Consider the following 26,642-nt stretch of genomic DNA (forward strand, 5'->3'; position numbering starts at 1 on the left):
CAGGACTCTCAGAGTGACTGCAAGTCTCTCTTGTAAACTTATTGGGATGAGTTCTTGGAAGGCTTGATCCGACGAAGTAGATCATCCAGTCGTTGTGCAGACATTCTGAAATATTCAAAGTGCTTCTCTTCGTCTATCATCCTCATTTGTTTCACGAGGATATTGAACTCACCATATTTATGTCTGGCGTTATTCAAAGGATGAACATTCCACCTTCTTTTTCTTTGTTTCTTTGCAAGCAGGCTCAAAAGCAGCTGTTTTTCCTCATCCATTGACTCCAATATCATCTTAGCCACTGTTGACATTGACGTCAATGCTGCTGCCAGTTCTGCCATTGTTTACCTTTTTCTTCTTCTTCTAGTCCGTAGAAATAGCAAAGTCGGCAGCCTTTCCTCAGTTGTGACACCTCTGTTCAGGAGAAGACTGCAACTAGTGTTGCGACCAGTGTTGCCACAGTTACTTTGAAAAAGTAACTTAGTTACTTTACAGATTACTTGATTTTAAAAGTAATTTAGTTACTTTACAGATTACTTGATTTTAAAAGTAACTAAGTTAGATTACAAGTTACTTTATTAGTTACATTCAGCAGCTGCTGACAACACCCCCACAGCCTCAACATAAAAATGACAGCCGGTTTACTGTGAGTAGTAGGAAGCTTGTTTATTATCGCACGAAACGAAGGCGAGTCAATCGTGTTAAGGGCAGCATTTCCTCTACAACATACTGCCCAACCAACTTCTTCAACTCTCCCCCACTTACTGGTTTTGCACCAAAGTCCAGCTTTTGTTGTTTGGGTGGTGGGGGACCTCCTGCTCTCTGCTTCGCACCACCTGGTGGGACTTGCTCTGTAAGTTTGACTGCAGTGCTGCGACTCCAAATTTGACGTAGTGTTTTTGTAGCTAGATAGCACTTTGTCGCCACCAGCACAGAGTGTACAACGAACCTTAATATTGCCATCTTTAGCTGACACAAGCTCAAAATAGTGACTGTATTTCCAGCTAGAAAATGCGCATCTCTCTCCTCCCTCCATTGTTGTTTACGTTTGTGTCGCTGCGTGGTACACATGACCTGTCCACATGCTGAAAACGTGACTTGTCGTCGCATACGTGACTTCACTCCCCGAGATGCAAGAAGAAAGTAAAAACAATATATATTTTTACTAAGGAAAATGACAAAAATAGTAACGCACAGTGACTTGGATAAGTAACTTTAATCTGATTACTGGTTTGGAAATAGTAACGCGTTAGATTACTCGTTACTGAAAAAAGTGGTCAGACCACCATCACTGTTTGCGACCACCATGCGTGAGTATAAATAGTTACGGCGCTCCCATGACGTCACACTGTCGCGCGACAGGTCGCGAATGGCGAGTATACTGAACGTTTGAGAGTACGCTCAGCGGGTGTAGTGGAATGGCTTCGAATGACGACTGGAAACGCTTGTCGTTTACTGTGAACATTTATTGTTCACTATGCTGCAGTTTTACAAACAAGAAAGAACAACTTAGGCCTGGCGGACACACCTTTTATCTAGCATCTCAAGTGCATCTCTAAAAAAAACTAGCAAGAGTACACAACAGACAACTTCCGTGTAGGCCACTTCAAAATAAAAGCACTTCCTGTGACGGTCTGAAGTAAAACTAAATTACTGTTAAACAAATAATGTAAATAGTGAGTTTTAATCCCACTACAATTTACCATTTCCTTTAGACTGTTTTACACTAAACAATATTAATTCCTTATTCAAGTGCTTTAACAAACATTTCACAACAGCGGGGCAAGGTGGCATTTTATTGGTTCATTCCAAGCGGACTGCGAGGCACTGATTGGTGGGCGTTTTTACTGGCGATTACAGATAGAGATGTTACAATACCAGTATCAGAAAAGCCTCGGATACCGCCTTAAATGCTGGTATCGGTATCAGAAAGTACTGGAGTTTATGCACCGATCCGATACCACCTAATTTATCCCCGAAGAAAATCTACTTTAAAGACATTTATTTATGTTCTTTTTCCGGAATGACTCACAGTCAAACTAGATAATAAAAGATGGCGTTCATTGTTTGTTTGTTCATGTTTCACAAAGAGTTTAACCTGAGCCAGACCGTACAACCAAGATAGAAATCATATCACATCCATACATCGAGAGTAGTATGCAGCTGTTAAAACATAATAAAATATATGTATTTTTTAACACACTGGTATCGGATTGGTACCCGGTTTCGGCCGGTACGTAAGTCCAGGTATCGGGAAGCAAAAATTGGTATCGGACCATCTCTAATTACAGCAGCTACTGATGACAGATCTTTTTTGCTCCTTTTTCAGAGCCCATAAGTTATTTATTGCTGTCAGGGTGTAAAGACCAATTTTAACAATATATAAAAAAGTGTACATTTAAAATACATACCAACTCTGCCTGTAATATCTGTATATGGTTACCAGGTAACCAGCTGAAGTACAAACATACAGTAGCCTAGTAAATATATATAGCCAAGCAGGTTGGGTTTGTACATGTCAAATATTTACATTTCAATACATAAAGCTTACATTTCGATCCATATCAGTGCACTTCAATCCATCCCTGCCTAGTAAACGTACAGTACATGCATCACAGTGCAAAGGTCAGGGCTGTAGTCTCTACAACAATCTAGTAACCATGGAGAGATCATATAGGGCCAAAGTGCTTGGGGCTGGCAGACAGGCTGCCACTACTGACTGATATCTCTGAAGTATATACGTGACTGATTGTTCAAAGGTGTGTTCTGTGGAGTCTACAACTGAAATACTTAGACCATTTTTACAGCGGTTGATTTGACTTCATTCATTGATGCAAGTAAATACAATTTACACATTGATTACTTTCACTTAAATTTAAATGAGACTGTAAAAAATTACATAAAAGATATTTTCAAAAAAGAGTAATGTGCCAATTAATATATGCATTTCATTTTCTGGCTTCAGATTATGACAAGAAATCAATCAAAATACTTTGTTTGCCCAATCACGTTCCATCTCACAGATCATTCTTCTCCTGCTTTAATACAGTCTCTGTTTTGTGGTCACTTTCATCTAAACCAGGGGTTTTCAAACTTTTTGTGTGTGTGGACCACTATTTGTAATCAAAAATGTTCACGGACCACCTCATAATACACATAATAAAATATGTCTACACACAGTCCTACCTGAATTAATCCGCACCTCTTAATAGATCTACTAGCACTAAAACTATAACTGGTCATCGCATCAGTACAGGCTTGTTAAAAGAAAAGTTTAAAGAAAAGAAAGTTTACTGCACACAAAGGCTGCCACATATTTAATTTATTTATTTACTCAAGCGCCCAAGCGGGCATAATCAGGTTCATTTGAACAACAGGCTTATTTCCATAGCAATGAAGTATTAAATCTATACTGTAATAAGAACACTTGGATATAGTCAAAATTTCAAAAAGTCCTCAAAAAGTAGGCTATGTGAAATTGTCCACTTAACAGCACATCCGCAAAACATTTCAGAAACGCGAGATCAAGAAACTAACTGGAAATTAAAATAATAATAGGCCTTATTCATTAAGGCCCGAGCGCCAGTGGCGGATCTAGAAAATTTTACATGAGGTGGCAAGGGGTAGCGAGAGATCTTGGCAGGGTGGCAGGGGAAGACGGTACATGGGAACCCCCATATGTAAACACACTGCTATGCCCTACTACGCCCCGCAACTACGCCCTGAACTGCTACAACTATTATTTCTAGTCATAGTTCCATTTTCTTTGTTGTTACTATAATTGCCACCGTTCATCATACCAACTGGTATAATTATTATGAATCTTAATTCTCTTTATCTGTATATCTGTATCCGTCTCTGTGTCCCACCTGGCAGCAGCAGATGGCTGCCCACCAAGAGCCTGGGTCTGAGGAGAAAATGTTGGTAACATTATGAAGTCTATGTTGGCTTGGCTAGTGTTCCTCTGTTCTATACAGACCACTTCTCAATAACCTTTTTTGAACTCTTTGCATGGCCCAAACCACAGTTTGATGCGATGGATTGTTTTTACCCATCCGGGCAGATGCTCTGTCAGCATCAGACTCTTGAATGTTGTGCTGTATAGATTACTGCAAGGTGATGTATGTATGTAAAGCTGGTCTTGCCTTGAAAAATAACCAAGTGTGGTTCTTTTTCAGGTGCTTAGACGGACTAGAAGTTGTTTGTGTTGTTACAAAAACCAGATCCAGTTGTGTTCAAGATAATCTTGAAGCTTTGTGACTGGGAGTTGATGGGTGTTGTTGGGCGAGCCCTTTTTAAACTGCATGACACTGTTCACCTGCACTAATAATCATTATAAGTCATAATGCTGACTCAACTAGTTCTTACAATAAGTGAGATACATTTCAATTGAATTTAGCCAACTTGTATTTCTCAATCTGATACATTTGACCTTTTTTGTGTTTGACTCATGCACAATTTTTATCTACCACAGCTTTTTTATTTTATTTAAATGCAAGTCAAACTGTAGGAGGTAAGAGATGAACAGACATACAGCAGTAATTACTATTACCTTCCACATGTCATGTTATCCATATTATTATAATGCAGCAATTTAATAATTAGCACTTATTTCACATGCAGTTTGATTAGATGCATTTCTGTTTAAAACTTTGACTTGTGATTGTGCATACACTAGCCGTATGGTATTAATGGCCTATAAAAAATAGTAGGATCCTAATATTGATTTCTATTGATGAAAAGTAGCTAAGTACATTTACTTAAGTATTGTATTATATACTTAAGTACAATTTTGAGGGATAGGCTACTTGTACCATTTCATGCCACTTAATACTTCCACTCCACATCAGAGGATGATATAAACTTTATTCTCTACAACCATATATTTGATCATTATTACTACAGATTGTTTTACATAAAAAATATATCTTTAGATTATGAAATATGATACACTGTCATAGAGTTCTACCCCAAAGTAAATGAAATGTGTTAAAAAGTTTATAAATTAGATGAACCTTGGCCAGATATGGCACTGAAATATTGCTTAAATGTTATTGCATCAGTTACAGGTTAAATTATATATAATGATATAACAATATTGAAAATGGCCCTTCTGCATAATTAGTACTTTTGATAAGTACATTTTGCTGATAAAAGTTTTGTATTTTTAATTTAGTTAATTTTTAATGCAGAAATATAATAAGTACAGAAAGCAAACTACTGCTGCCATTAACATCTGTTGTGGAAGAGTTTAACATAACATAACATAACATAGCTTTATTTGTATAGCGCCTTTCATACACAGAGTGCAGCTCAAAGCGCTTTTACATCCAAAACATTCAACACAACTCTCGCAGGAGCACATTTAAAGCACGCAAACAGTATATTTGCACTGTTGCACTGGTATTTTGCTTATTAGTTGACTGAATAATAATAATAATCATACATAATATAACATAGCAGGGACAGATACAGCATGACATGAAGGAGAGGAGAGGGGAAAAAAAGCAACTCTCAGACTATCCTCATAAAGATAAGAACAGTGTGGGAACAGGAAAAAACACCTCAGCACATAGCACACAAGCAGTACATTTGCACTGCTGAACATAACATAGACATAAATGTACAGTTGCACATTTAGCGGCAGACCGGCAGGATAAAATCTGGGTGGGGAAAGTGAAAGTCTCTTCCTCATTACTACCACTGAAGTACCACTGAGGTGCCCTTGAGCAAGGCCCTTAACCTCCAACCGCTCCAGTGGAGCTGCTCAGTGGCCAGCAGATCAGACTGTGGTTGTACTGGGCAGCTTCCAGGTATGAATGTGGAACTGTGTGAATGTGACAGGTCATCGTTGCAAATGTGAAATTGTTCTCAAATGGATTCTCAATTCTTACCTGGATTTTTTTTAAAAAAGGTTACGCCACAAAGACATCATGGGGACGGTCAACCAAGGCAGGCTGGGCCTAGGAGTCATAACCAGAGCTAGGTGGAGGGACGCTAATGCCAAAGGTTGCCCGCAGCCTAGTCCAGGAAGAGCTCCATATGGTGGAGGAGGAGGAAAGGCAAGCATGAAAAACCAGGGGAGGTGGACATGGGGTGGTGTCCAAGGAAGACCATTGGGGTGGAGGGATATGTGGGGCATGGAGGAGAAGAGGATCAAATTCCTCCTGTGCTCCACATATATGTCCTACCAATACTAGTGAACCTCAATCGTTGGGGGCTGGCTGAGAGCCCAGACTGCATGCTGTGTGGGAATTTAGTTAGTTTAGATTCTAAACTATCCAAACTGTGAAAGATTATCAGACCCGAATATAAAGTTTTTTTGTTTTTTTTGCCTTAGATAAAAAATAAAATGATACATTGAGTGGCTGGTTAGCACAGTTGGTAGAGCAGGTGCACATATTGAGTTATTCCTCGATGCAGAAGGTCCAGGGTTTGAGTCTGACCTGTGACAGTTTTCCTGCGTGTCTTCCCCCCCTCTCTCTCCCCTTTCATGTCTGAGCTGTCCTATTATTAAAGGTGGAAAAGCCCATAAAAATCTTAGATAAATAATTAAAATGGTCAAATTTTGTTTGTGTAAAAACAAATATAAAGCTTTATACTTAAGTAGGCCTATCACCAATCACATTTTTTTTTGTAACATTATAATATATTGATGTATTCAGTTATGTTTTTGGCTCGTCTAATAAGCTTTTACTATGATTTTGTCCATTTTGTGGCTAAATAATCACTTTCATTAGACACCCGTCCTATCTCCAGGACCTTTTATTATTATTGATAAGCAGTGGCTGTTCTCGGTGGGGGGGTCCAAGGGTGGCCAGTGCCCCCGTAATATTAAGCCTCGACCCCCCCTCTGGCCTCCCTTACTGTTGCAAATATTTTCATACATTTTGAACCCTATCTTTATCACCAAATAGGGGACATTGTTCATGTGCAGTGATAAATAAAATGTAGGTTAACACTGAATGAGTATTCTTGTGTTTATTGGTATATGTGTTTCGTTAGTCTTTTGTAAAACCAAACCAATGGAGGGTTGGTGGTATGTAACACTTGTGCTTAATCTATTTAGTAAAACCTAAAATTGCATGTGGCCCCAGCCTGGCCCCTCCATTTGAAATGGTCTAAAACCACCACTGTTGATAAGTTACGTTGATATGTTACATTCATAGACAGCATATCAAGGTTACATTACACTATTAAGGTAGGCTACTGTGACTTTAAGAGGCCAGGGAGCAGCGTGCATTGCGTTGCTTCCATTGCAACACTGGGGTGTGGCGAAAACTACAGGCTGTTAATAAAGATCCTCGCACAGACTTCCTGGATGTATCAGACTATTCCACAGCATTCGACCCCGCCATGTCTGCCGCTGAATGGAAGAAGAGATGTGAGGCTGAGTGGGGCCTGCAGGGCGCACCGATGCCCGACAACCTGGACTGGAAGTCCGTGTGTGACGCCAAGCCGTTCGGGAGGAACTTGCTGAGGAACCCTGCGCCTCACGGTACCACAACACAAACATGACTCACGTGCCGTTCTCCTGTTCACTACTGAGCCACAGAGTTTGTGTTCCACAGAAGGGATCAGAGTTGTCATACCTGGTTATGTAGCCTATATATGGTACATGGTAGCCTATTACAGTAACTTGAATATGTTTGTTTCAAAGTCATTTCAGAAAGCTTCAAAGTTCCGTTATAATTCCTAAGCTCATCCTGAATTGGTTTCAGTGTTTAATTTGTACCAAGACTTTAATATGTATAACTTATCATTAGTGCAGTTGTAGTTCATCTTCAGAAACATTTAAGCCAATAGGGCGCAGACTTCCTCATGTCATTGTTTTTCTAAATCTTTATCATTCTGACTAATAATGTAGTAATGTAGTAATGACTCACTCTCTTCTTGGTTTGGTTTTGATTTTCAGTATTTCTTCTGTAGGGTCTAAACAGTGGTGTGTGTGCACTTATCATTGTAGACTCAATGATTTCCTTAATGCCTTATCTGCTGAAATAAACCATAGTGCTCACTGCTTAGATACCCACTAAAGGGGAACATCAGCCAACGGTCTGTCTGTGGTATTACCAATAGTAGTACAATATATCCACAGAGATAGGCACAGTGGCAACCCAAATTGTGTCATAAAATTACAGGAAAACATCAATTAACTCTTATTTATACAATGAAGTTGCATAATGTGCCATAAAGTTTGGTTATCTCTATTCCTCAATTCAAAAGGTGAGTTAATTCAGTTTAGAGGACCAATTGATCCAAATCACAAGACATAGTTGATTTTGGTTTTGAGATCTCCACTGAGACCCAGTACACTGGAGGCAAATGGAAGAAGTGTGTGTGTGTGGTGTCAGAAGCATCCAAAAAGGAGCAATGGTTTTTAGGCTCCGTGGAAGATATTTCAGGGATATATAAATGTCTACCTGAGAAGTGAAATAGGAATAAAGTGACTCAGGATGTGATGATATAAGGCTTTAAGAGGCATGTGCATCAATTATAAGAACCTCAAGGGATTGGTAACGCTTTATTTTGTTTAGCCTAGATGTATTTATTATTAAAGAAGATATTGGTCCAATCCACTTTGTTATGAGGAAAATCATTGTTAGAGTGACAAGAGAGCTAGTATTAGATTAGATTAGATTAGATTAGATTCAACTTTATTGTCATTGTGCAGAGTACAAGTACAAAGACAACGAAATGCAGTTTGCGTCCAACCAGAAGTACAAAAAAGCAGAAAAGTGCAATGTGATATACAAAGTATAGACAGCTGGTGCATAGGCAGTACAAGAAATATATTGTAATTGTGTATTGTAATATGAACAACATGTAAAGATATGTGCAGTGTATTAGCAGAATATATAATAAGAAAAACAGAATAAATATGGATATTCTGTATGAACCATATATACAGATATGTACAGTATGTACAGCTATGTGCAGTGTGTTAACATTATAAGAGTAGTAAGAGTAAGTGTATGTGCAGGATGAATAGTATGAAGAGCAGTAGTTGGTTGTTGCCTGGAAGCATTAATAGATTTGTTTGGCTGTACAGTACCTATACCTACATTTACATTACATTAAACCAAAATATAATTAAAATGAATAAGTGGAACCATCTGTCCATCTCATCAAAAACTGGAATTTTTCTAAACTCAAGTGATCACTGTGTTCGCTTGGATAAAAAAAAAGAATGCAAATTGAAAAGTCTGATTCTGCGATGACGTCAAACACTGGAAGTTTACGCAGACGTGTGCTTTCTGAGCTGCTGACTAATCCTTAAAATGTGTGTTTTCACACCGAGGTCACACCCAGTTACCCTGTCAGAAAGATAAATTCTTTGGCTTTGTGATGCCTACAGTGGGATTACAGTGGCTTCAGTAGGCGTGGTGCCATTCACAGTTGCTCCTTTGTCTTATTTCCCACACAGGATTGAGTAAGGACACCCCCCCACCTGAGCCTGACCTGCCTGAAGTGCCAACACGTGGTCCTCCACGCTTTCAACCTGAGGGTGAGTGACAGGGGTGATCAGCATCAGAGGCTGCACAATATATCAATTTGTTATCGTCATCGCCATATCAACTGGCGCAATAAACACATCGCGAAAGGCTACCACATATCGCGAAAGACACTCAGAGATTTTTTTGTGTTGAAAATATCAGTAGAACTACACTTTATAATGTACCTGTCATTCTTTTTGTATTTTAGCAGAATACTGAAAGCAGCAGAAATGCAGAACTGAGCACACTTTAATATCTGTATATTTATTAGTAATATCGTTATCACCATATTCAACAACGTTATCGCATTGTGCATGTTTTCCTCATATCGTGCATCACTAATCAGCATGTTTGGCTGCAAATGACAACAAAGGAAATTAATGAAGTTTTGTTAAGTTTTGGACCAGGTAAACGTTTTTTTTTTATTTTTATTTTTATTTTTTTTATTCCTAGGTGACTTCAGTGGCTGGACCACGAGCACGGAAGTCCTCCCCTATGATAGAAGTGGCATCCCAGAAGGTGCTGTGATCTGTGCACTGCCTCAATACAGGTGTGTGTTTACCATGCAGCTGGATATTAGTGAGCATATATACTTCACCTACGATTAGGCCTGTAACAATTAGTACATCATTTTTTTACATAATCGCCGTTACTTTGTTTAATCACAATTAATTGCTATCATTAGTCCTAAGGTGTCCAACTGTTGATGGTAATTGTCAATTTTATGTTAATTTAATCAAAGAATACAATGTTTTATGCTCATGAAGGCATGTATACTTGTGATATTACATAATCTGGGTGCACATTACGGTGATATATAACCAAAAGATGTTTCCTGCGATTCATTCAACACTTTATTTGTTTGAAAAAAATAATACATAAATAAATAATTTTAAATTTGACTGAAAGACACAATTATATTGTTAATTGCAATTATTTCTGAGACAATTAATCGTACAGTAAAATTTGGAATTGTTACAGCTCTACCTACAATAGATAAAACTGGCTCATATATGAGAAAAACCTGTGTATCGCAAATAATGAGCAGATGTGGTGAATGTGACTGGTGTGTGCTCTCTGGTCCTCAGCTGGTTCTCCATGGAGCAGGTTGTGGACCTGAAGGCAGAGGGACTGTGGGAGGAGCTGCTGGATGATTTTCAGCCTGAAATAGTCATCCAAGACTGGTGAGGTTAATGAGCCCGCCTACCTCACCCATGTGTGATTACATATCACTGTGTGGTCTTATCAGCTTGGTTGGTACACATGGAGATGACACTGTAAACAATAGGTGTTTCACAGACTGTCAATTATTCATATAGCCCAATGTTATAAATCACAACGTTGCCTCAGGGGGCTTTAAAATCTGTACAGCATACGACACCCTCTGTCCTTTTCGACCCTTGCTTCAGATAAGGAAAAAACGCCCATAAAGAAACCATTTAACTAATTAGTCTATATCCACGACGTTCCACTTCCGGGATTGCTCTGGTGCTGCTGAAAATTCCACCGGATGTCCCTCTTTTTCGGCCATGCTCTGCTGTGGCCATGCTGCGGCAGATATGTCCCGTTTGTGCTCCGTGTATTTCGGCAGTAGTTTCGGTTTCCTACCCCCGATGTAGAGCAGTGTACAGCCACTTCCCTAAACTTTCTCTCATTCAGAGACCAGAGACCCAAACGGGGCTTGAGTCTGTCAGAAGGTCTGAGATCTACCGTATCAGCAGAACAATCACGTAATGCACAGCAGACTATGATGCAGGTAGATTATTTTCAGAAGTATAGTGACTTTATTATTGTATTAGCCTATTATAACTTCTTTTTATTCACGACTCCTCCAAATCTCAGAGAGCACAGATGAGTTATATTTTGAATGTGCACAAAGTTTTGAACATGAGCAGAAATCTTGCTCAAACATCTGAAATATTACAGTCCAGGGCTTTATGAATTCATTTAAATGAATTCATGTATCATTGAGGTGAATAATTGTCATATGCACATTTAAGGAGGTTACTTCCCCAAAAAGACGCAAAAGAGGAGGGAGGAGTAAATTATGCCTCTAGAGGCTACATGTGTGCTGACTCAGATATAATTAGGACAGTCAATCTACAGGAGAATAAATAGCAATACAGAATGCCTGACCTTTTGTAATATATTCCATTATGTTTTTATATTTGGATTGTAATCTATGTTTCCCTTAACATAAAGATATTTCCAGCATACATTGATTCAGAAAAAGGTTGTAGGAATAGGTGCATAAAAATTCACCTAAATGCAGGAAATGAAATGTTTAATGCTCAAAATCTTTTTTTTTTTTTTTTTTTTTTTAAAGAGACCCCCACAAAGATGAAATCTCAATTCGAATCCTGTTGGTACTGTACTAATTCTAAGGAAAATAGGAATTTCCTTCAAAGAAAGGCTCTAATTTCAACCCAATAATGATGAGTGAATTACCTTGTTAACCTTGCCTTATTAACGTATTATTGGAAACTTAATTATACATATATGTTGATTTGAATTGTGTGCTTGATTGTACACAAAATCGTACAATTCTGCATGTTCAGCTAACTAAAATAATCTCTGGAATTAAACAATGTGAAGTGTACCAATTGAACGCTGCCTCTATTTTCCATCATATAAATACCAAAGAAAACATCTTGGAAGTTAGTAGGAAATAAATTGGAAGTTGCAGACCTGTAAAAAGAAGTTGTTTTACACTTATTCATTTCTTCTGTTTGGTAGCATTCAATGTCCAAACTGCATTTTATTATGGTTTCTGGGTTCACCATAAATGTTTCATAATGTGTCATTCTGTCAGGTATGAGGAGAGCCAGCTGCATGATTCCATCTACCAGCTGAATGTGAAGTTACTGGGTGCAGACAAAAGCACAGTGCTCTCAGAGCACACGGTCAGTCCCACCGAGGACCGCAGTGCCTACTCCCACACCTGGAAGGAGGTGAGTGACTCCGTCCCCTCCATGGATGGATTATATTAACTCGATAAAAAATAGGACTGGACGCGCTCAACTCACGTAGATACTTAGAATTCTTTGAAGGCTGGCTTCAGGGTCCTAAAAGTGAATAATCTACTAAGACAGCACTCCAATTTGATAGTTTTTTGCCACACAATATACGTTTCGGGCATCACCCTTCCTCAGCGTGTGCACAGGCAATTATTAAAATTACAAATTATGTGTGGCCCGATGAATATGCGCAGTAGTGTTTCTCCTGCTGGCCCCGCCCTCGAGTTCCCGCTCAGCCCATAGACTTCACATTGTGGTGACGTTTAGGGCTGGGTTTAAAAAATTGATTTTCCGAGTTAAATTGATTTTTTTCTTCTTTTTTTTTTTAAAGATAATTTTTTAGGCTTTTTGCCTTTTAATTAATAGGAAAGCTGTAGACAGCAATGGGGAGGGAGGGGCGAGGGTTAGTATCGAACCTCATGCTGCTGCGGTAAGGACTGAGCCTTGGTACATGGGGTGCTCGCTCAACCAGGTGAGGTACTAGAGTGTCCCTTTAAATCGACGTTCATTTGAATGATCCAATATTGATTCATAAAGTCCAGAATGGATCTCTCTAACATATGAAACTAAAAGCCCTAAGGAATCCTAAACTATGCAATGCTAGCTTGTCGGGAAGGGATTTAAATAACGCTCCAAAGTTAGGCTCCATTTTGGCAAGGGGAAAAACTGGCATGGCCATTTTCAAAGGGGTCCCTCGACCTCTCACCTCAAGATATCTGAATGAAATGTCACTCAAAACTCACTGACTATAGAGTCTGTAGAGCTGCACTTTATTGTGTGTTCATGTTAAATAAAAAGGACATTAATGTAACTTATTTGGGGTCAGTTCTTAATGTAAACATTGATACTTTTAAGAATGCAGCAGGTTAGAGGGAACCTTGTACAATTGCAGAATCTCTTTCATATCCAATCAAAATTGGTTTTGCAACTGAAATATCCCAAATCGACATTGAATCGGAAATGTAAGCTAATTGGGACCTTGTGAATCGGAATGGAATCAATTTGGAAATCAGTGGCGAGACCCAGCCCTAGTGATGTCACACGTTTTTAAATCGCTTTTTCTCGTCTAGAGGGACGTTTTTTTACAAATATTAAAAGTCCATGGATTAGAAATCCACAATAAAAAAGAGTCATAACTGACCTTCTTTGCAGTTCAAGGTGTCTTGGCAATGTCTCTTTTACAATGGTGACCTATGGGGAAAATTATTTTTGGGCCGCAGGGATTGCCAGAGGGCTGTTCTACTACTTCCTTGTCCAGCTGCTGTATTAAATATGCAGAGGAGGAGAAATCAATTTGCACAAAATCATCTGAGAAGTGTTTGACAGTTATTTATTTGTGCTTTAGAAGGTAATCACTGCGAAACAATCATGAAATTAGCTTCATTTATCGCTCCCTCCTGCACAATGACACATTCAAGTAGATACAAAACATTAGTTCTGCTGGTGGACAGCTGGACTGGAGTATGTGATGTTAGCTGTTCACTGAATATGACGTGTAAAGCCCTGCCCATTTCTAGAACTTAAAGTGCTCATATTATGCTTTTTGGCTTTTTTTCCTTTATTGTGTTATATATCTTTTTTGTGCACGTTATAGGTTTACAAAGTGAAAAAGCCAAAAGTCCACCCCAAAGGGACTTACCATCTCCAACAGAAAACACTGTTCACAAACTGCTCCAAACAGCTCTATTGTAGTCCAGCCTTTACTTCAGAGACAAACATGGTCACTTTGTAACACACGTTATAATGCTCACCTAGCTGCTAGCATGGCACACCCTCATACTCGGGGTTGGGTATCGTTTGGGTTTTTTCCGATACCGGTGCTAAAACGACACTTTTAAAATGGTGCCGGTGCCTGAACCGGTGCCTGAACTGAAATATATATATATATAAAATATATATAATATATATAAAAATATATATAATATATATAAATAATATATATATATATTATATATAATATAATATAATATATAATATATAATATAAATATATATATATATATATATAAAATATATATATATATAAATATATATATATATAAAATATATATAATATATATAAAAATATATATAATATATATAAATAAAATATATATATTATATATAATATAATATATAATATATATATATATATATAAAATGTATATAATATAAAAAAGGAGCACAGAACGACAGTTGGCGACATTTAATAATGGCTTGTTTATTGCTAAGGCCATATGGTCAAAATTAAATGATTTATTAATAATGTAATAACAATAACTTATAACAATGACTTATTTCACCAGTAAATTCCTGGTAAACGACAAAAACAAGCACCGGATGGGAAAAGGGTATTTTACAATAACTTAAAATGCACCACAAGGCTGGCGAGTTTCAAGTGAACGCACCGTCTGTGTTGTTTTCCGACAACAGCAGCTGCAGACTGTTAGGTCCTGGTGTTGGAATCCTCTACAGGGAAATACAGTCACACTTTTCAAATTCGATTTAACATTTGGCTTTTCAATTTCGATTTAACATTTGGCTTTTCAAATTCGATTTAACATTTGGCTTTTCAATTTAACATTTGGCTTTTCCCATTTTGATTTAACATTTGACATTTTGATTTAACATTTGGCTTTTCCCATTTTGATTTAACATTTGGCTTTTCGATTTAACATTTGGCTTTTCCACTGACAGATGTCAAAAGTGGAGGCGTGGCCCAAAGGCTAGTGGGAGGGTCTAAAACGAAAGGGGTGCAGAGGCACCTTATGGACAGCAGGGGGAGCTGACTGCTGGGAAGCACTGTTGAGGAGCATCTGGCTGCAGCTTCGTTACCAGGCTGGCTTGGCCTCTTGTTTCACATTAGATAATAGAAACTGATGCTGTAGGCTAAACACAAACGACATTTCATGCAACAACAGTTACGTTTTCATGTAGTTACTGTAATTGGGCCTGCATACTTTTTCGTTCATTTGATTTCCGATTTTAAACCTTATTAATATTGATGACAATGTGTTCAAATGGAAAACGAGCCATATTTCAGGAAATAAACCATCCGTGATTTTATTGAGAGACTTCCAGCTGACAGCGGGGTGTGTGAGCATCACTGACCGGCCGGCGAGCAAGCGATCCTGGCCGGCTGGCTGTCACGTCAGACTGGAGCTTCTTGAGTCAACATCATTGGCCATCAATTTTTGTAAAACTGCCCATATTCAAACACTACACAGTTAATTTTTCGCATAAAAAAAAAATCTCAGAAGTGAATTTAGTGGTGAAACAGCAGAAGAAAATTGTAAAAAGTTTCCAGTTGTTGTAGTAGCAGCACTACTACGGCAAACTCCCGATCTAGATTATGTAATCAATTGCTTTTTTACAATTTCCGTCTGCTATTTCACCACTAAATTCACTTCTGAGACTTTTTTATGCGAGAAATTAACTATGTAGAGTTTGAATATGGGCAGTTTTACAAAAATTGATGGCCAATTGCACATTTTCTCCGATGTTGTCAGAAGCTTCAGTCTGACGTGACAGCCAGCTGGCGGCGGCCGGGATCACCTCCCTGCCGGCCGGCCAGTGATGCTCACAGACCTCGCTGTCAACTGGAAGTCTCTTAATAGAATCATGGACAAGTTTATTTCCTGAAATATGGCTCGTTTTCCGCTTGAACACATTGTCATCAATATTAACAAGGTTTAAAATGACACATTTCTCAAATTTGGACATTGTTTCAAAATCGGAACTCAAATGAACGAAAAAGTACACGGGCTGGACAAAAGGCGTGAGTGTATGTCGGAGAATAGCGCGGACACGTGCCTCACACCACGCGTGCCACCCGGAGAAAAAAGTAAGAGAAAGAAAAAGGAGACGGTCGCAGTTCGGAGGATGACTACCCGGTTGACATTGTGTGTGTGTCCTCGAGATCTAACCACACACAAACACACAGCCGTAGCAGAGCTACCCACGCCCATGTTTGTACTGTTGCTTAATTAAATAAAACATCAAAAGAGGGAAGTTGTCTCTGTCCGTGTTTTAAACAGACACACCTGGGGCTAAGTTGGAAACCAGAATCTGTTTTAAATACAGTCCTAATCTAGTCCTCACTAACACGGGCCCAATTACAGTAACTACATGAACATGTACATTTCAGACCCTCCCACCAGCCTTTGGGCCACGCCTCCACTTTTGACATCTGTCAGTGGAAAAGCCAAATGTTAAATCGAAATGGGAAAAGTCAAATGTTAAATTGAAAAGCCAAATGTTAAATCGAATTTGAAAAGCCAAATGTTAAATCGAAATTGAAAAGCCAAATGTTAAATTGAAAATTCAAAAGATAAATCATTTTACATTTCAACTTTGCTTTTTCAGTTTCCTTTTTCTTTTTTAAATTCAATTATGGCATGATTTTTCCTAGTAGCGTAATAAAATAATATTTTTAATTTGATCTCGCTTCGTTTTTTCTTTGGACTTTCAATTTGGATTATGAATAAATATATCCTCCATAGTAATCTGCATGTACTGGAGGTTTTCATTGTATGTCTCTCTGCTGGCCTGCAGGTGTCACATGTGTTCTCTGGCTATGGACCTGGGGTGAGATATGTCCACTTCCTGCACCGACTGAAGAACAGTTTCCTGAACGAGTTCTTCCCCACGCTGTTCACCGGCAGCTCAGTGATGGTCAGACCAACCAGAACCAGCTCCTAGGCTGAATCCTACTGATACTGCAATGTAACTAACCAGATCAACACATTTGCTTTTAGAATAGTTGATATAGGTTTGATTTTAATACAAATAAAACCATTACAAAGTGTGCAATCATCAGTCATTTGATTTCCTTTGTATGCTGATTGTTGGGGTAGATGTTGAGAGATGTGTTTTAATTTGACATTTACTTTTAAGGTTTTTTCAAAATAAAGGGGGGGAAGGAATTTAGTTGTTCTTTAAGAAACTATACACTGTTTTTTGCACTAATAAAACACAATTTACTTATTTCACATGTAATTTTCTTACTAGCAGTGAAACCTGTGTCTCAAAACAACAATCTGCATGAAACAGACCTATAGTAAACTTCAAATACTATGCACTCTTATTTAGAGATTTCTGTATATTTTGTCTAATGTAAATGGTGGGTTCTTAACAGATTGGCATTTTATGGTACTGTAGGGAATGATCCTGTCCTGAATGACCGAGAAATAGTAAAATAATAATATTATTAGGAGGTAGTTTATTTTTCATTTAGACTGTGTATAAATAATATATACACTACCGGTCAAAGGTTTGGGTTCACTTAGAAATGTCCATTACAGACAGAATACCAGCTGAGATCAGTTGCATTGTTTTTTTAACCAGGGCAGCAGTTTTCAGATTACATTATGTACTTACATAATTGCTAAAGGGTTCTCCAATGTTTTCTCAGGTAGCCTTTTAAAATGACATCAGATTAGTAAACAGAATGTGCCTTTGAAACATTGGATGAATGGCTGCTGATAATGGGCAATGTAGATTATTGCATTAAAGATCAGCCACTTCTTTCTACAACAGTCGAGAACCCTTTTGCAATTATGTAAGAACATAATGTAATCTGAAAACTGCTGTCCTGGTTAAAGAAACAATGCAACTGATCTCAGCTGGTATTCTGTCTATAATGGAGAGGAATGGAAAGTTCTAAGTGAGCCCAAACTTTTGACCGGTAGTGTACAACATATTCAATTCAATTTTATTTATAGTATCAAATCATAACAAGAGTTATCTCGAGACACTTTACAGATAGAGTAGGTCTAGACCACACTCTATAATTTATAAAGTCCCAACAATTCTAGTAAAAAACAATTAAGTAATTAAAGACCCAGGCTCTTGGTAGGCGGTGTCTGACAGTGCCGGTTGGGGATGTGATGAACAGTGGCAATAATAGTCACAATAAAGATAATGGAACAGTGACTAGAAAATGGTAGTCGTAGTAGTTCATGTCATAGCAGGGCACAGCAGAGCATGGCTGGATGTAGCAGGTTCAGCAGGACGCAGCAGGGCACCGTGGAGCGTAGCAGGGTAAACTGAAGCAGGACCACAGCGACAGCTGCAACCAAGATCTTGGTGCCATGATGCTATCCTAATCCAACGAAATATGCTGGGAAAAAGAAACATAAGGACTCCGGGGAGTAAACTCCCCAGAGCTAGGTTAGTAACAAGCATTTCTGGATCTCCTCACTCCCTAACTATAAGCTTTATCAAAGAGGAGGGTTTTCAGTTTATTCTTAAATGTGGTGACAGTGTCTGCCCCCCGAACCCAGACTGGGAGCTGGTTCCACAGGAGAGGAGCCTGATAGCTGAAGGCTCTGGCTCTCATCCTACTTTTAGAGACTCTAGGAACCACAAGTAACTCTGAATTTTGCAAGCGTAGTGCTCTAGTGGGACATTAAGGTACTAAGAGTTAGTAGAGCTAGATATGATGGTGCTAGACCATTTAGAGCTCTGTAGATCAGGAGAAGGATTTTAAATTCAATCCTGGAATATAACATATATATAACGTAGTTGCATCAAATCAGAATATGTACAGAGGAAGGTGAATGGGCCAAATCAAGCAAACAAAAGAAGAAAATAAATAAATAGAAAAACAATAATATAAGAGGTAGTTTTAGTGAAAATCCATTTCATAAACTAATCTTATTTGACTGCGAAACTGGATTAGAATTGTGTAGTCTATGTAAGGTTCTTCCATGTATTATTTCTTTTCTAATAGCCTATATTCTCTGGGTCAGTAGGCTAGATGGCTAATGTGTTATATGACACCACTTTCTTATGAGACACCCTTTATAAAGGGGCTGGGAGTTGTAACTAATGGCTTTATTAATGCTTGATTAAATAATTTACTTAATGCTTTATAGATCGGTTATAAGCCATTGATTGGGTTTTCCAGATTGTGAAAACTCCCTTTGGCTGCATTATTTTTTAGAATATTAATGGACTACCAACATTCATAACTTGGGAAACTCCAAATAAAGTATGTTCTTACTAACATACTCTACATCTAGCATTCAAGGATTCAGTCTTAACCATTAATAAAGCCATCCCAGCAAACAGGAAACCTAGTATATAAAGGGCGTCTTATGAGAAAATGGCACATTTACAACGTGTGGCTGTCTTTAAAAAAAACGTAGCCTACACACTGAACTGAGTTGTAATAAACCCAGTGGATGAATATGCTACTTATAAATGTAATTTCCCACATTCAGGAAAAAAAAAATGTCAGTGCTCATTGTAACGAAAAAGACAATGTTATGCACATCCAGTTGCTGGTGCAGGACAAAAAGAATATGTTCAAAGAAAGTGAGTGAAGTCCGCACAACAGTTGAAGTGTGCAAATTTCGGCCGACAATTTGGCCTTCCTCGGGTGTATTTGATTACAGTGACTTTACAGTGAGAGCGCTCACTTTGTTTGAGTGCTCTCACTGTCTGTAACCTATCGTCAGTCGAAATACGGCCCAAAAAAGCAAGTATAGCAATGCTTGCAAATATGCAGCATTGGTCCAGTAATAAGGGAGAAATAACTGAGCAGCTAAACGCAGATTTGACAGCGAGCGGACGAGGCAATCTATCAGCTTTGCAGCTGCGCACTTTCCCTTGCGTGTGCCGCGTTCAGGTACTCCCGAAAACAACTCGGAAGAGAAGATTATGTAATAAAATACAACATACGCCATTCATGCAGCATCTTTCTACTGAAACAAACACTGGCAGTTTGACGCTTAATTTCACTGAGTACTCAATGGCCACCGAATACACATTTCTGTTATATTTTCCGAGCACAAATACTTAAATCAGCCTCAATAAGTCGCTTTTAGAACTTCACAATGTCCGAACCAGGAACTTCGGAGGAGACCATGAATGCAGCATGTTATCCTCCGCGTGTGCTCGCAGCATCACCACCGTTAGTTAAACGGCAATGTGAGTTAACGGGAAAGTTCAGTCTGTGAGTTGAGCTGTGTGTGAAGACGGGGATAGTTTTACCGGGCGTGTGTTTCCAGACTTTCAGAAGCAATGCCAGCCTTTGGTGGAGCTGTGCCATAAACCCGAAGGTAAGAGCCGAAGGGAAGGGTAGAGGAACAGGTGCGGGGACACTGCTAAAGGTTACGCCCTGACCCATCTGTAGTTTTGATTGATAACATAACGATAGTGATATTAAATAGGTACACGACCCCTTTAGCTACAGTATATCCTACGAAATACTGACTTAAATGACTAGACTAGAGCAGCGGGTTATTTAAAGTTTTCCCCACCAAGACAGAGTTAAATTTGGCTAGCCCTCTCAAACTCATAAGATAGCTAGTTAGTGTCTCAATAAATCCTATCGTACATTTCTTATTCAGCACAGAAATGCATACCGTAATATAAGAGGTAGCTAACTTATGAGGTCAGTAAAACAAGTGACAAAAATACAAAATAAGAGTGGCTAAGCTAATCTTTAAGAATGGAAATATCAGTGATTAGAAACTAGGGCTGCATGATATTAGGAAAATATCTAATTGCGATTATTTTGACTGATATTGCGATCGCGATATGATTCACGATATTGGAGGGAATGGTCGTTTTTTTAACATTCTAATTTTCATTGAAAATTATTAACATTGAAAGAAATTTAAATGATTATAGTGTGATTATTTTTGCGAGGATCTGTACCAAACATATTTTGCCATTAACAAATATTGCCCCCCCTTGCGATTTGGATATTGCACTAGTTCAAATTGCGATTTCGATACAATTGCGATTAATCGTGCAGCCCTAGTAGAAACCATTTTTTGTTATTGCTGGGGACCAGTTAAACCGTAGCCTACTAGTAGGAATCTACATTAGAAATACAAAAAAAAGTACAGCTAGTAGGAGCCTAACGTAACTTCGTTCACTGGCTGGCTGAAATATTAGCTACATGGTAAAACAATTTGGGCCCAAATCTTCCCCATTTGTTTGCATGTGTGACGTTACTTCCACAACAATTTTTTTTAACAAACTTTTTTTAAAATGATTATTAAAGGTTTTTCCAATATACTTTAACTTGTCAAATACTTTCAAATTGTCAAAAATGTTGGCACAAGAAACAACTGGATTCACAAACAAAGGAAAAAAAGAAAAAAAAACGGGACATTAGTGCAATAATACAAAACCATAATGTACCTCCACAACTATTAAATATCTCATGAGGATCACCACTGCAGGCTGTATTGGTCAATGGTTATTTATATCGACATGTAATGAAACCTTTTGTTGAGGAAGTAACCCCAACTTACTGAACAACGCCCTGCTTGCTCGTTTTGTTTAACAGCAGCATTTTTTGGCCAGTTTCTTCTGGTTGAAGAAATACATTTAATAAATTAAATTAAAATTGGATTGCCACTTTGAAGTCAAGTGTGTATTGATGTTTGTGTGTTCCTGCTGGACACTTAGAAGGGCCCATTGATTTTGACTCGGAAAGATCACTTTGCTTTCTCCCTGACATTTTCTGATAAGGGCTGAACTTCAGAGCCGACATTTATAAAAGCATAATTCATTTAGCAGTTTGTCTGCCACATACAGTGTCCCACTCGGCCATCTCTTGTGTCCACAAGTGCTGGCTGCCCACAGGCGTGTTGAGAGTTGCTGATGTGTGAGACAGCAGGCGTTGACTGCAGCTACACCCCCCAGTGCCAATCCATTATATTTGATTACCCAGATGATATCGCTTATATCACTTTTCAGATAAGCATCCGAAAAGGCTCTTTTTCGATCTTGCATTCTCTTTCACTCATGCGTGCCTTTTGTGGCTGCTCTCTTGCTATGTTATACTTAATATGCATATATGCAGTGTTTACGAATGGATACAAATAAACTAACGTTGGGTGATTTCAGCACCACACAACAGCTTATTAACATACATTTCAGATAATTCATTAGGGATGTAACGATGCACTCAACTCACGATTCGATATGATGTTCTCAACAGAATGAGCTGCAGACAAATGACTGAAAATGATGCAAAACAACAGCTGTGTCCTCTCATCAGAAGTGCAACTGAAATTGTATCTTATCTTAAAAAACAAACCCACACATCATAATAAGGAAATAAATAGAAACAAATCTCTTTAAATAAATAAACTAAGAAGACGTAGTGACGTCTGAAGTCAAACAAGTGAAAACGTACAGCGTGTTTACGCCCTAGGCCGTTTAAAAATTGCGTTGCGATTCATTTTTCAACCGGTTGTAATCTTTACACATTTCTATCGATTTGTAACCGATTCACGATGCATCGTTCCATCCCTATAATTCAACATAATAATGGCAAAAGCAATAGACTGTGTGATATTACAGAAAATTTAAAGATAATTTTTTGGGTTTTTCCGCCTTTATTTTGATAGGACAGCTAGGAGAGAGAGGGGGAAGACATGCAGGAAATCGTCACAGGTCAGATTCGAACCCTGGACCTCTGCGTCGAGGCATAAACCTCTCAGTATATGTGCGCCTGCTCTACCCACTGTTCCAACCCGGCCACGTAATGACAGCACATTTAAAAGATAGTTTTTGTTATATTAATACGAAACTTATTTTGTTGGCTATGAGTAGAGTTACACATAGAGCTGAAATGATTAGTGGACTGATTGAATAATCAGCAACTATTTCTTTTTTTTATAATTGATTCGTTTTCACTTTTCAGGCAAAAAACAAAAAACATTTGCCTGTTACCAGCTTCATGAATGTGAGTGTTTTCTCTTTTCTCCTCTTTGTTCTCAAATCATTGTAAATTGGATGTCTTCAGATGTTAGACTGTGGACGTTGTTGTAAACGTGTCCTTGCGGCCAGGGACGAAATTGGGATAGGAATTTTTCACAACTCTAATTTTATAGACAGAACGATTAATCAAGAAAATAATCTGCAGATTTATCCATAATAAAATAAGCGTTGCTTATAAAATAAGTTAAGTTGCAGCCTGGTTTACAAGTCGTCTGTCAGTATGCAGATTTTGTCTTAGGACCTTCTTGTCTTTCGTCAAACCTGGAAGACAATATGTGTTGGGGTTTAGACTCTCAATACAAACCACTAAAGCTCACTGACACTTATCCTCCCCCCCCCCGTATGTGACGGCTCAAGTAAACCAATGCATTGTATACAGGAAAAGATACAGGATGCGTGCCATCGCAGGTGCCACAGGACAAAGGGCTATGCAACACCTCACATCTCCTCTACGATCAATCAGTCAAACTGTATATTTGACTTGTTGTCCACTTGATTTTGGGAAGTGAAAACCTGTGGATGGGTCTCTTTGACCCTGAGTGAATTAGATTACTGTACCTCATTTAGTTATTGATGCAATGATACTATAATGAGGCCAAAAGCTCCTGCCACATACATTAGGATCAGAGAAATAATGTAGTAGCTTGAGGTTACAGCAGTGTACATGCTGTAATGGATAGTATTTACCAGCCTCTGTGAGTGTGTGTGTGTGTGTGTGTGTGAGCGAATGGGAGAGGAGAGGAGAGTTAGTGCCTGTTGTGGGGGTCTGTTTTGTTTTCATTGACTCCTATTGTGTGTTCAGGCCTGCTGGCTGCCTCTGCACATTTTGTTAACATTTTGTTGGTCTAAACTATATTGTTGCCCTGAATTGAAGCGGCTGTGGTGAGGACTAAAAGGCACCACAAATGGTTTCAAACGGAAATATAAGTTTGTGATTCATTGACTTTTCCTTGTTTTCATTTTCTGTTTTAATTTCGATTGCTCAACCATGTACATTATAAGCAATATGTTACCTTTAGACTGGGTAATAAGTAGAGGTGTTCTCCTTATGAGTTACATAGATTAGTGATTGCTCACGGAGGTCCAGTAGTGATAGTCAATGTGCAAGCAGCAGTGTTTGTGTAGTCGACACCATCACATTGTCATATAACTGGTCACAGCCAGCAGTATGGGTTTTCAGTGTGTTAAGGGCCGTCCACACCAAGAACCATAACTATAACGATAACTATAAATATATAGTTTTAAAAATGGTTCTAACTCAAGTGGATGGCGAAGTCCACATCACAACTATGACGACAATAACAGTGGCGAACGATGTCGTTGGGATCACTTTCAGAGCGATTTGATGAACGATAGGAACACCGACAGCCAATCAGATTCCATCGGAGTTTAGAACATGACACAGCGGAGAGACACGCGGCGGAGAGATTTGTTTCACACAGGTGGTCAGTGGCGTGTCGTGAGTTGTCCCCTTGGTGGGGCTACGATCCTTTAGCTCTGTGTATTTTAATTTTTTTTTTTACTTAAGTATTTCTCATATCACAGTAACCACTGAGAGTGAATCTTGTGTTTTGGATGTTATTATTATATTGCTGTCGGTGTTTTTGGTCCGGGGCTCTGCACAGATCTGACACGTCCGCTCTCATCCCCGGCTCTCTGGCGCTCTGTGCGTCCGCTGTAGCCTGGAGAAGGCAGCGGTGTCGCTGTTTTTGTGCTGATCCGAAAATTGATCCGATCCGTGGCTCCAAACCGTGATCCGAACCGTGAGTTTGGTGATTCGTTGCACCCCTACATCGTTATAGTTCTGGTTATAGTTATTGTTCTTGGTGTGTGGACGGCCCTTTATTGATGTTTCTGACAGTAACCGGAATATTGCCCTGTCTGGGTTCATACTGAAGTTGAAAGTGCTGTTCCTTCTAAGGTGAGAGGGCTGCCAGTGGCTGGGCAGGGTGTCTCAGGTAATGGAAACCTCCGGAGCTGCTGTCTGCTGGCTGTCAGCTGTTTGTCTACCGAACCCCTTTCTGTCCACCTTACCTCCGGCCCCATGCGGCCTCTCTCTGTCCACCTGCCTCTTTCTTTTACAGCGCGCCGGCCTGAGGCACACGTGCAGGAGAAATCTGGAGAAAAGGAAGTGTAACGTTTATAGCAGAGGCCGAATGACTCGAGGGGGAGAAATGAGAGCTGAGAATGGCTTAGAGATACCAAATGGATTATTTATCTCAGAGTCAAAGTGATTAGAGAAGAGGGATGTTGAACTCTCTGACTACCCCCCATATCTCAAGGGGCCTCCTCTGAAATCTCACAGTATGTAATTCATGCTTAACCTGAAATCCCCCTTGGCTATACAGTAGGGGTGTCACGATACCAAAAATTCAGTAGTCGGTGCCAATACCAGTAAAAAAAAAAACACGATTCTCGATGCCGATTTCGATACCACGATAAAAAAAAGATTTTGTAAGATTCCATGTACTATAACTTGAAACATGGACTTCTTTATTAAAATATTTGAAAAATATCAAAATGTCATAACAATACATACAAAACATGTGCAATAGAGCATAGAATAACATAAAGTGCAATGAATGGTCATAGTGCAACAACTAGTGTCCCCAGACACATTCCAGACTTCCAGGCATCTTTTCAAAAGGTACTGTGCAAAAACAACAACAGTGTTTCTAACAGTTGCGTGACCAGAGACGTTACAAACCCTGGGTAAATATTGGTAGCTTAGAGTCCAAAAGGACGCCAAGTTGGCTAATTTCCTCCTGAACAGGTAGCTAAGCATTACCTTCAGGCTAATTTATCATGGCTACAAGGGACGAGCATTTTATGTCATTTCAACATTAGTGTACTCACATTGAATTATATAGCTAGAGTACCCGAGTTGGTTACTCGCAAAAACAACTGAGACACAGCCAGTAAAGTGATCCCGACTGGTCCTGGCTAACCGTGGCTAACGCCGCCATGCTAACCCTGCTAACGGCTAACGTTACCGGAGGAGCAGGCAAGCAGGCCACGGCTGTTTACAACGTGTAGCCTGTTCAGCGGCCGTAGCCGACAACGGTGAGTTATTTGAAGCCAAGAGAGGGGGGGTTGTAGCTAAATCGGAAAGAGAGGACCGTGAGTTTGCAGTGAACATGCCGTTTTTTAGGTTGGGTAGAGTTGTCTCTTGTATGTACCAGAAGTAGAAAGACGTGACTTCGGCCACTTCTTCGTGACCTCCTTCTTCTGAATGTATCGACTGGAACACTCTGAAGCGTTATACTGCCCCCATCAGTTCCGGAAGAGGCGCAGCACCAATGCTGCTAACACTGGCGTCGTCGCTAACGGTGCCTACGGTGCTTCAAAAAAATGGGCATCGTCGGTGTTTTGTAATTTTAGAACCGGAAGGTATCGGTAGTATCGGT

At 39.1% G+C, this 26,642-nt stretch overlaps 2 protein-coding genes and 1 long non-coding RNA gene across 6 annotated transcripts in view; 2 read left to right on the forward strand and 1 right to left on the reverse strand.

The window, feature by feature from the left end:
• Window positions 1-232: 232 nt before the first annotated feature.
• LOC116058113 lies at window positions 233-443 on the reverse strand. Its single transcript, XR_004106957.1, has 2 exons — window positions 343-443; window positions 233-287 (listed from the first exon to the last, which is right to left on the reverse strand). It is a non-coding gene; the product is annotated as an uncharacterized LOC116058113 (long non-coding RNA).
• A 6,775-nt stretch (window positions 444-7,218) lies between these two features.
• Window positions 7,219-17,411, forward strand: nccrp1 (P1, F-box associated domain containing). Its single transcript, XM_036009018.1, has 6 exons — window positions 7,219-7,492; window positions 9,422-9,502; window positions 9,945-10,041; window positions 10,580-10,675; window positions 12,304-12,442; window positions 17,041-17,411. Exons 1-6 carry the CDS (start codon window positions 7,351-7,353, stop codon window positions 17,185-17,187), a joined length of 702 nt encoding a protein of 233 aa, XP_035864911.1. The 5' UTR covers window positions 7,219-7,350; the 3' UTR covers window positions 17,188-17,411.
• A 2,946-nt stretch (window positions 17,412-20,357) lies between these two features.
• The window catches only part of slc8a2a (solute carrier family 8 member 2a), a 36,233-nt gene continuing 29,948 nt past the window's right edge, over window positions 20,358-26,642 (forward strand). For all 4 annotated transcript variants that reach the window (XM_031310967.2, XM_031310969.2, XM_036009017.1 and 1 more), the window contains exon 1: window positions 20,358-20,552. The gene's annotated coding sequence lies outside the window, so the exon portion shown is untranslated. The remainder of the gene's footprint in view (window positions 20,553-26,642) is intronic.

Source organism: Sander lucioperca, chromosome 13, assembly GCF_008315115.2.
Source record: "Sander lucioperca isolate FBNREF2018 chromosome 13, SLUC_FBN_1.2, whole genome shotgun sequence".
NCBI lineage: Eukaryota > Metazoa > Chordata > Actinopteri > Perciformes > Percidae > Sander > Sander lucioperca.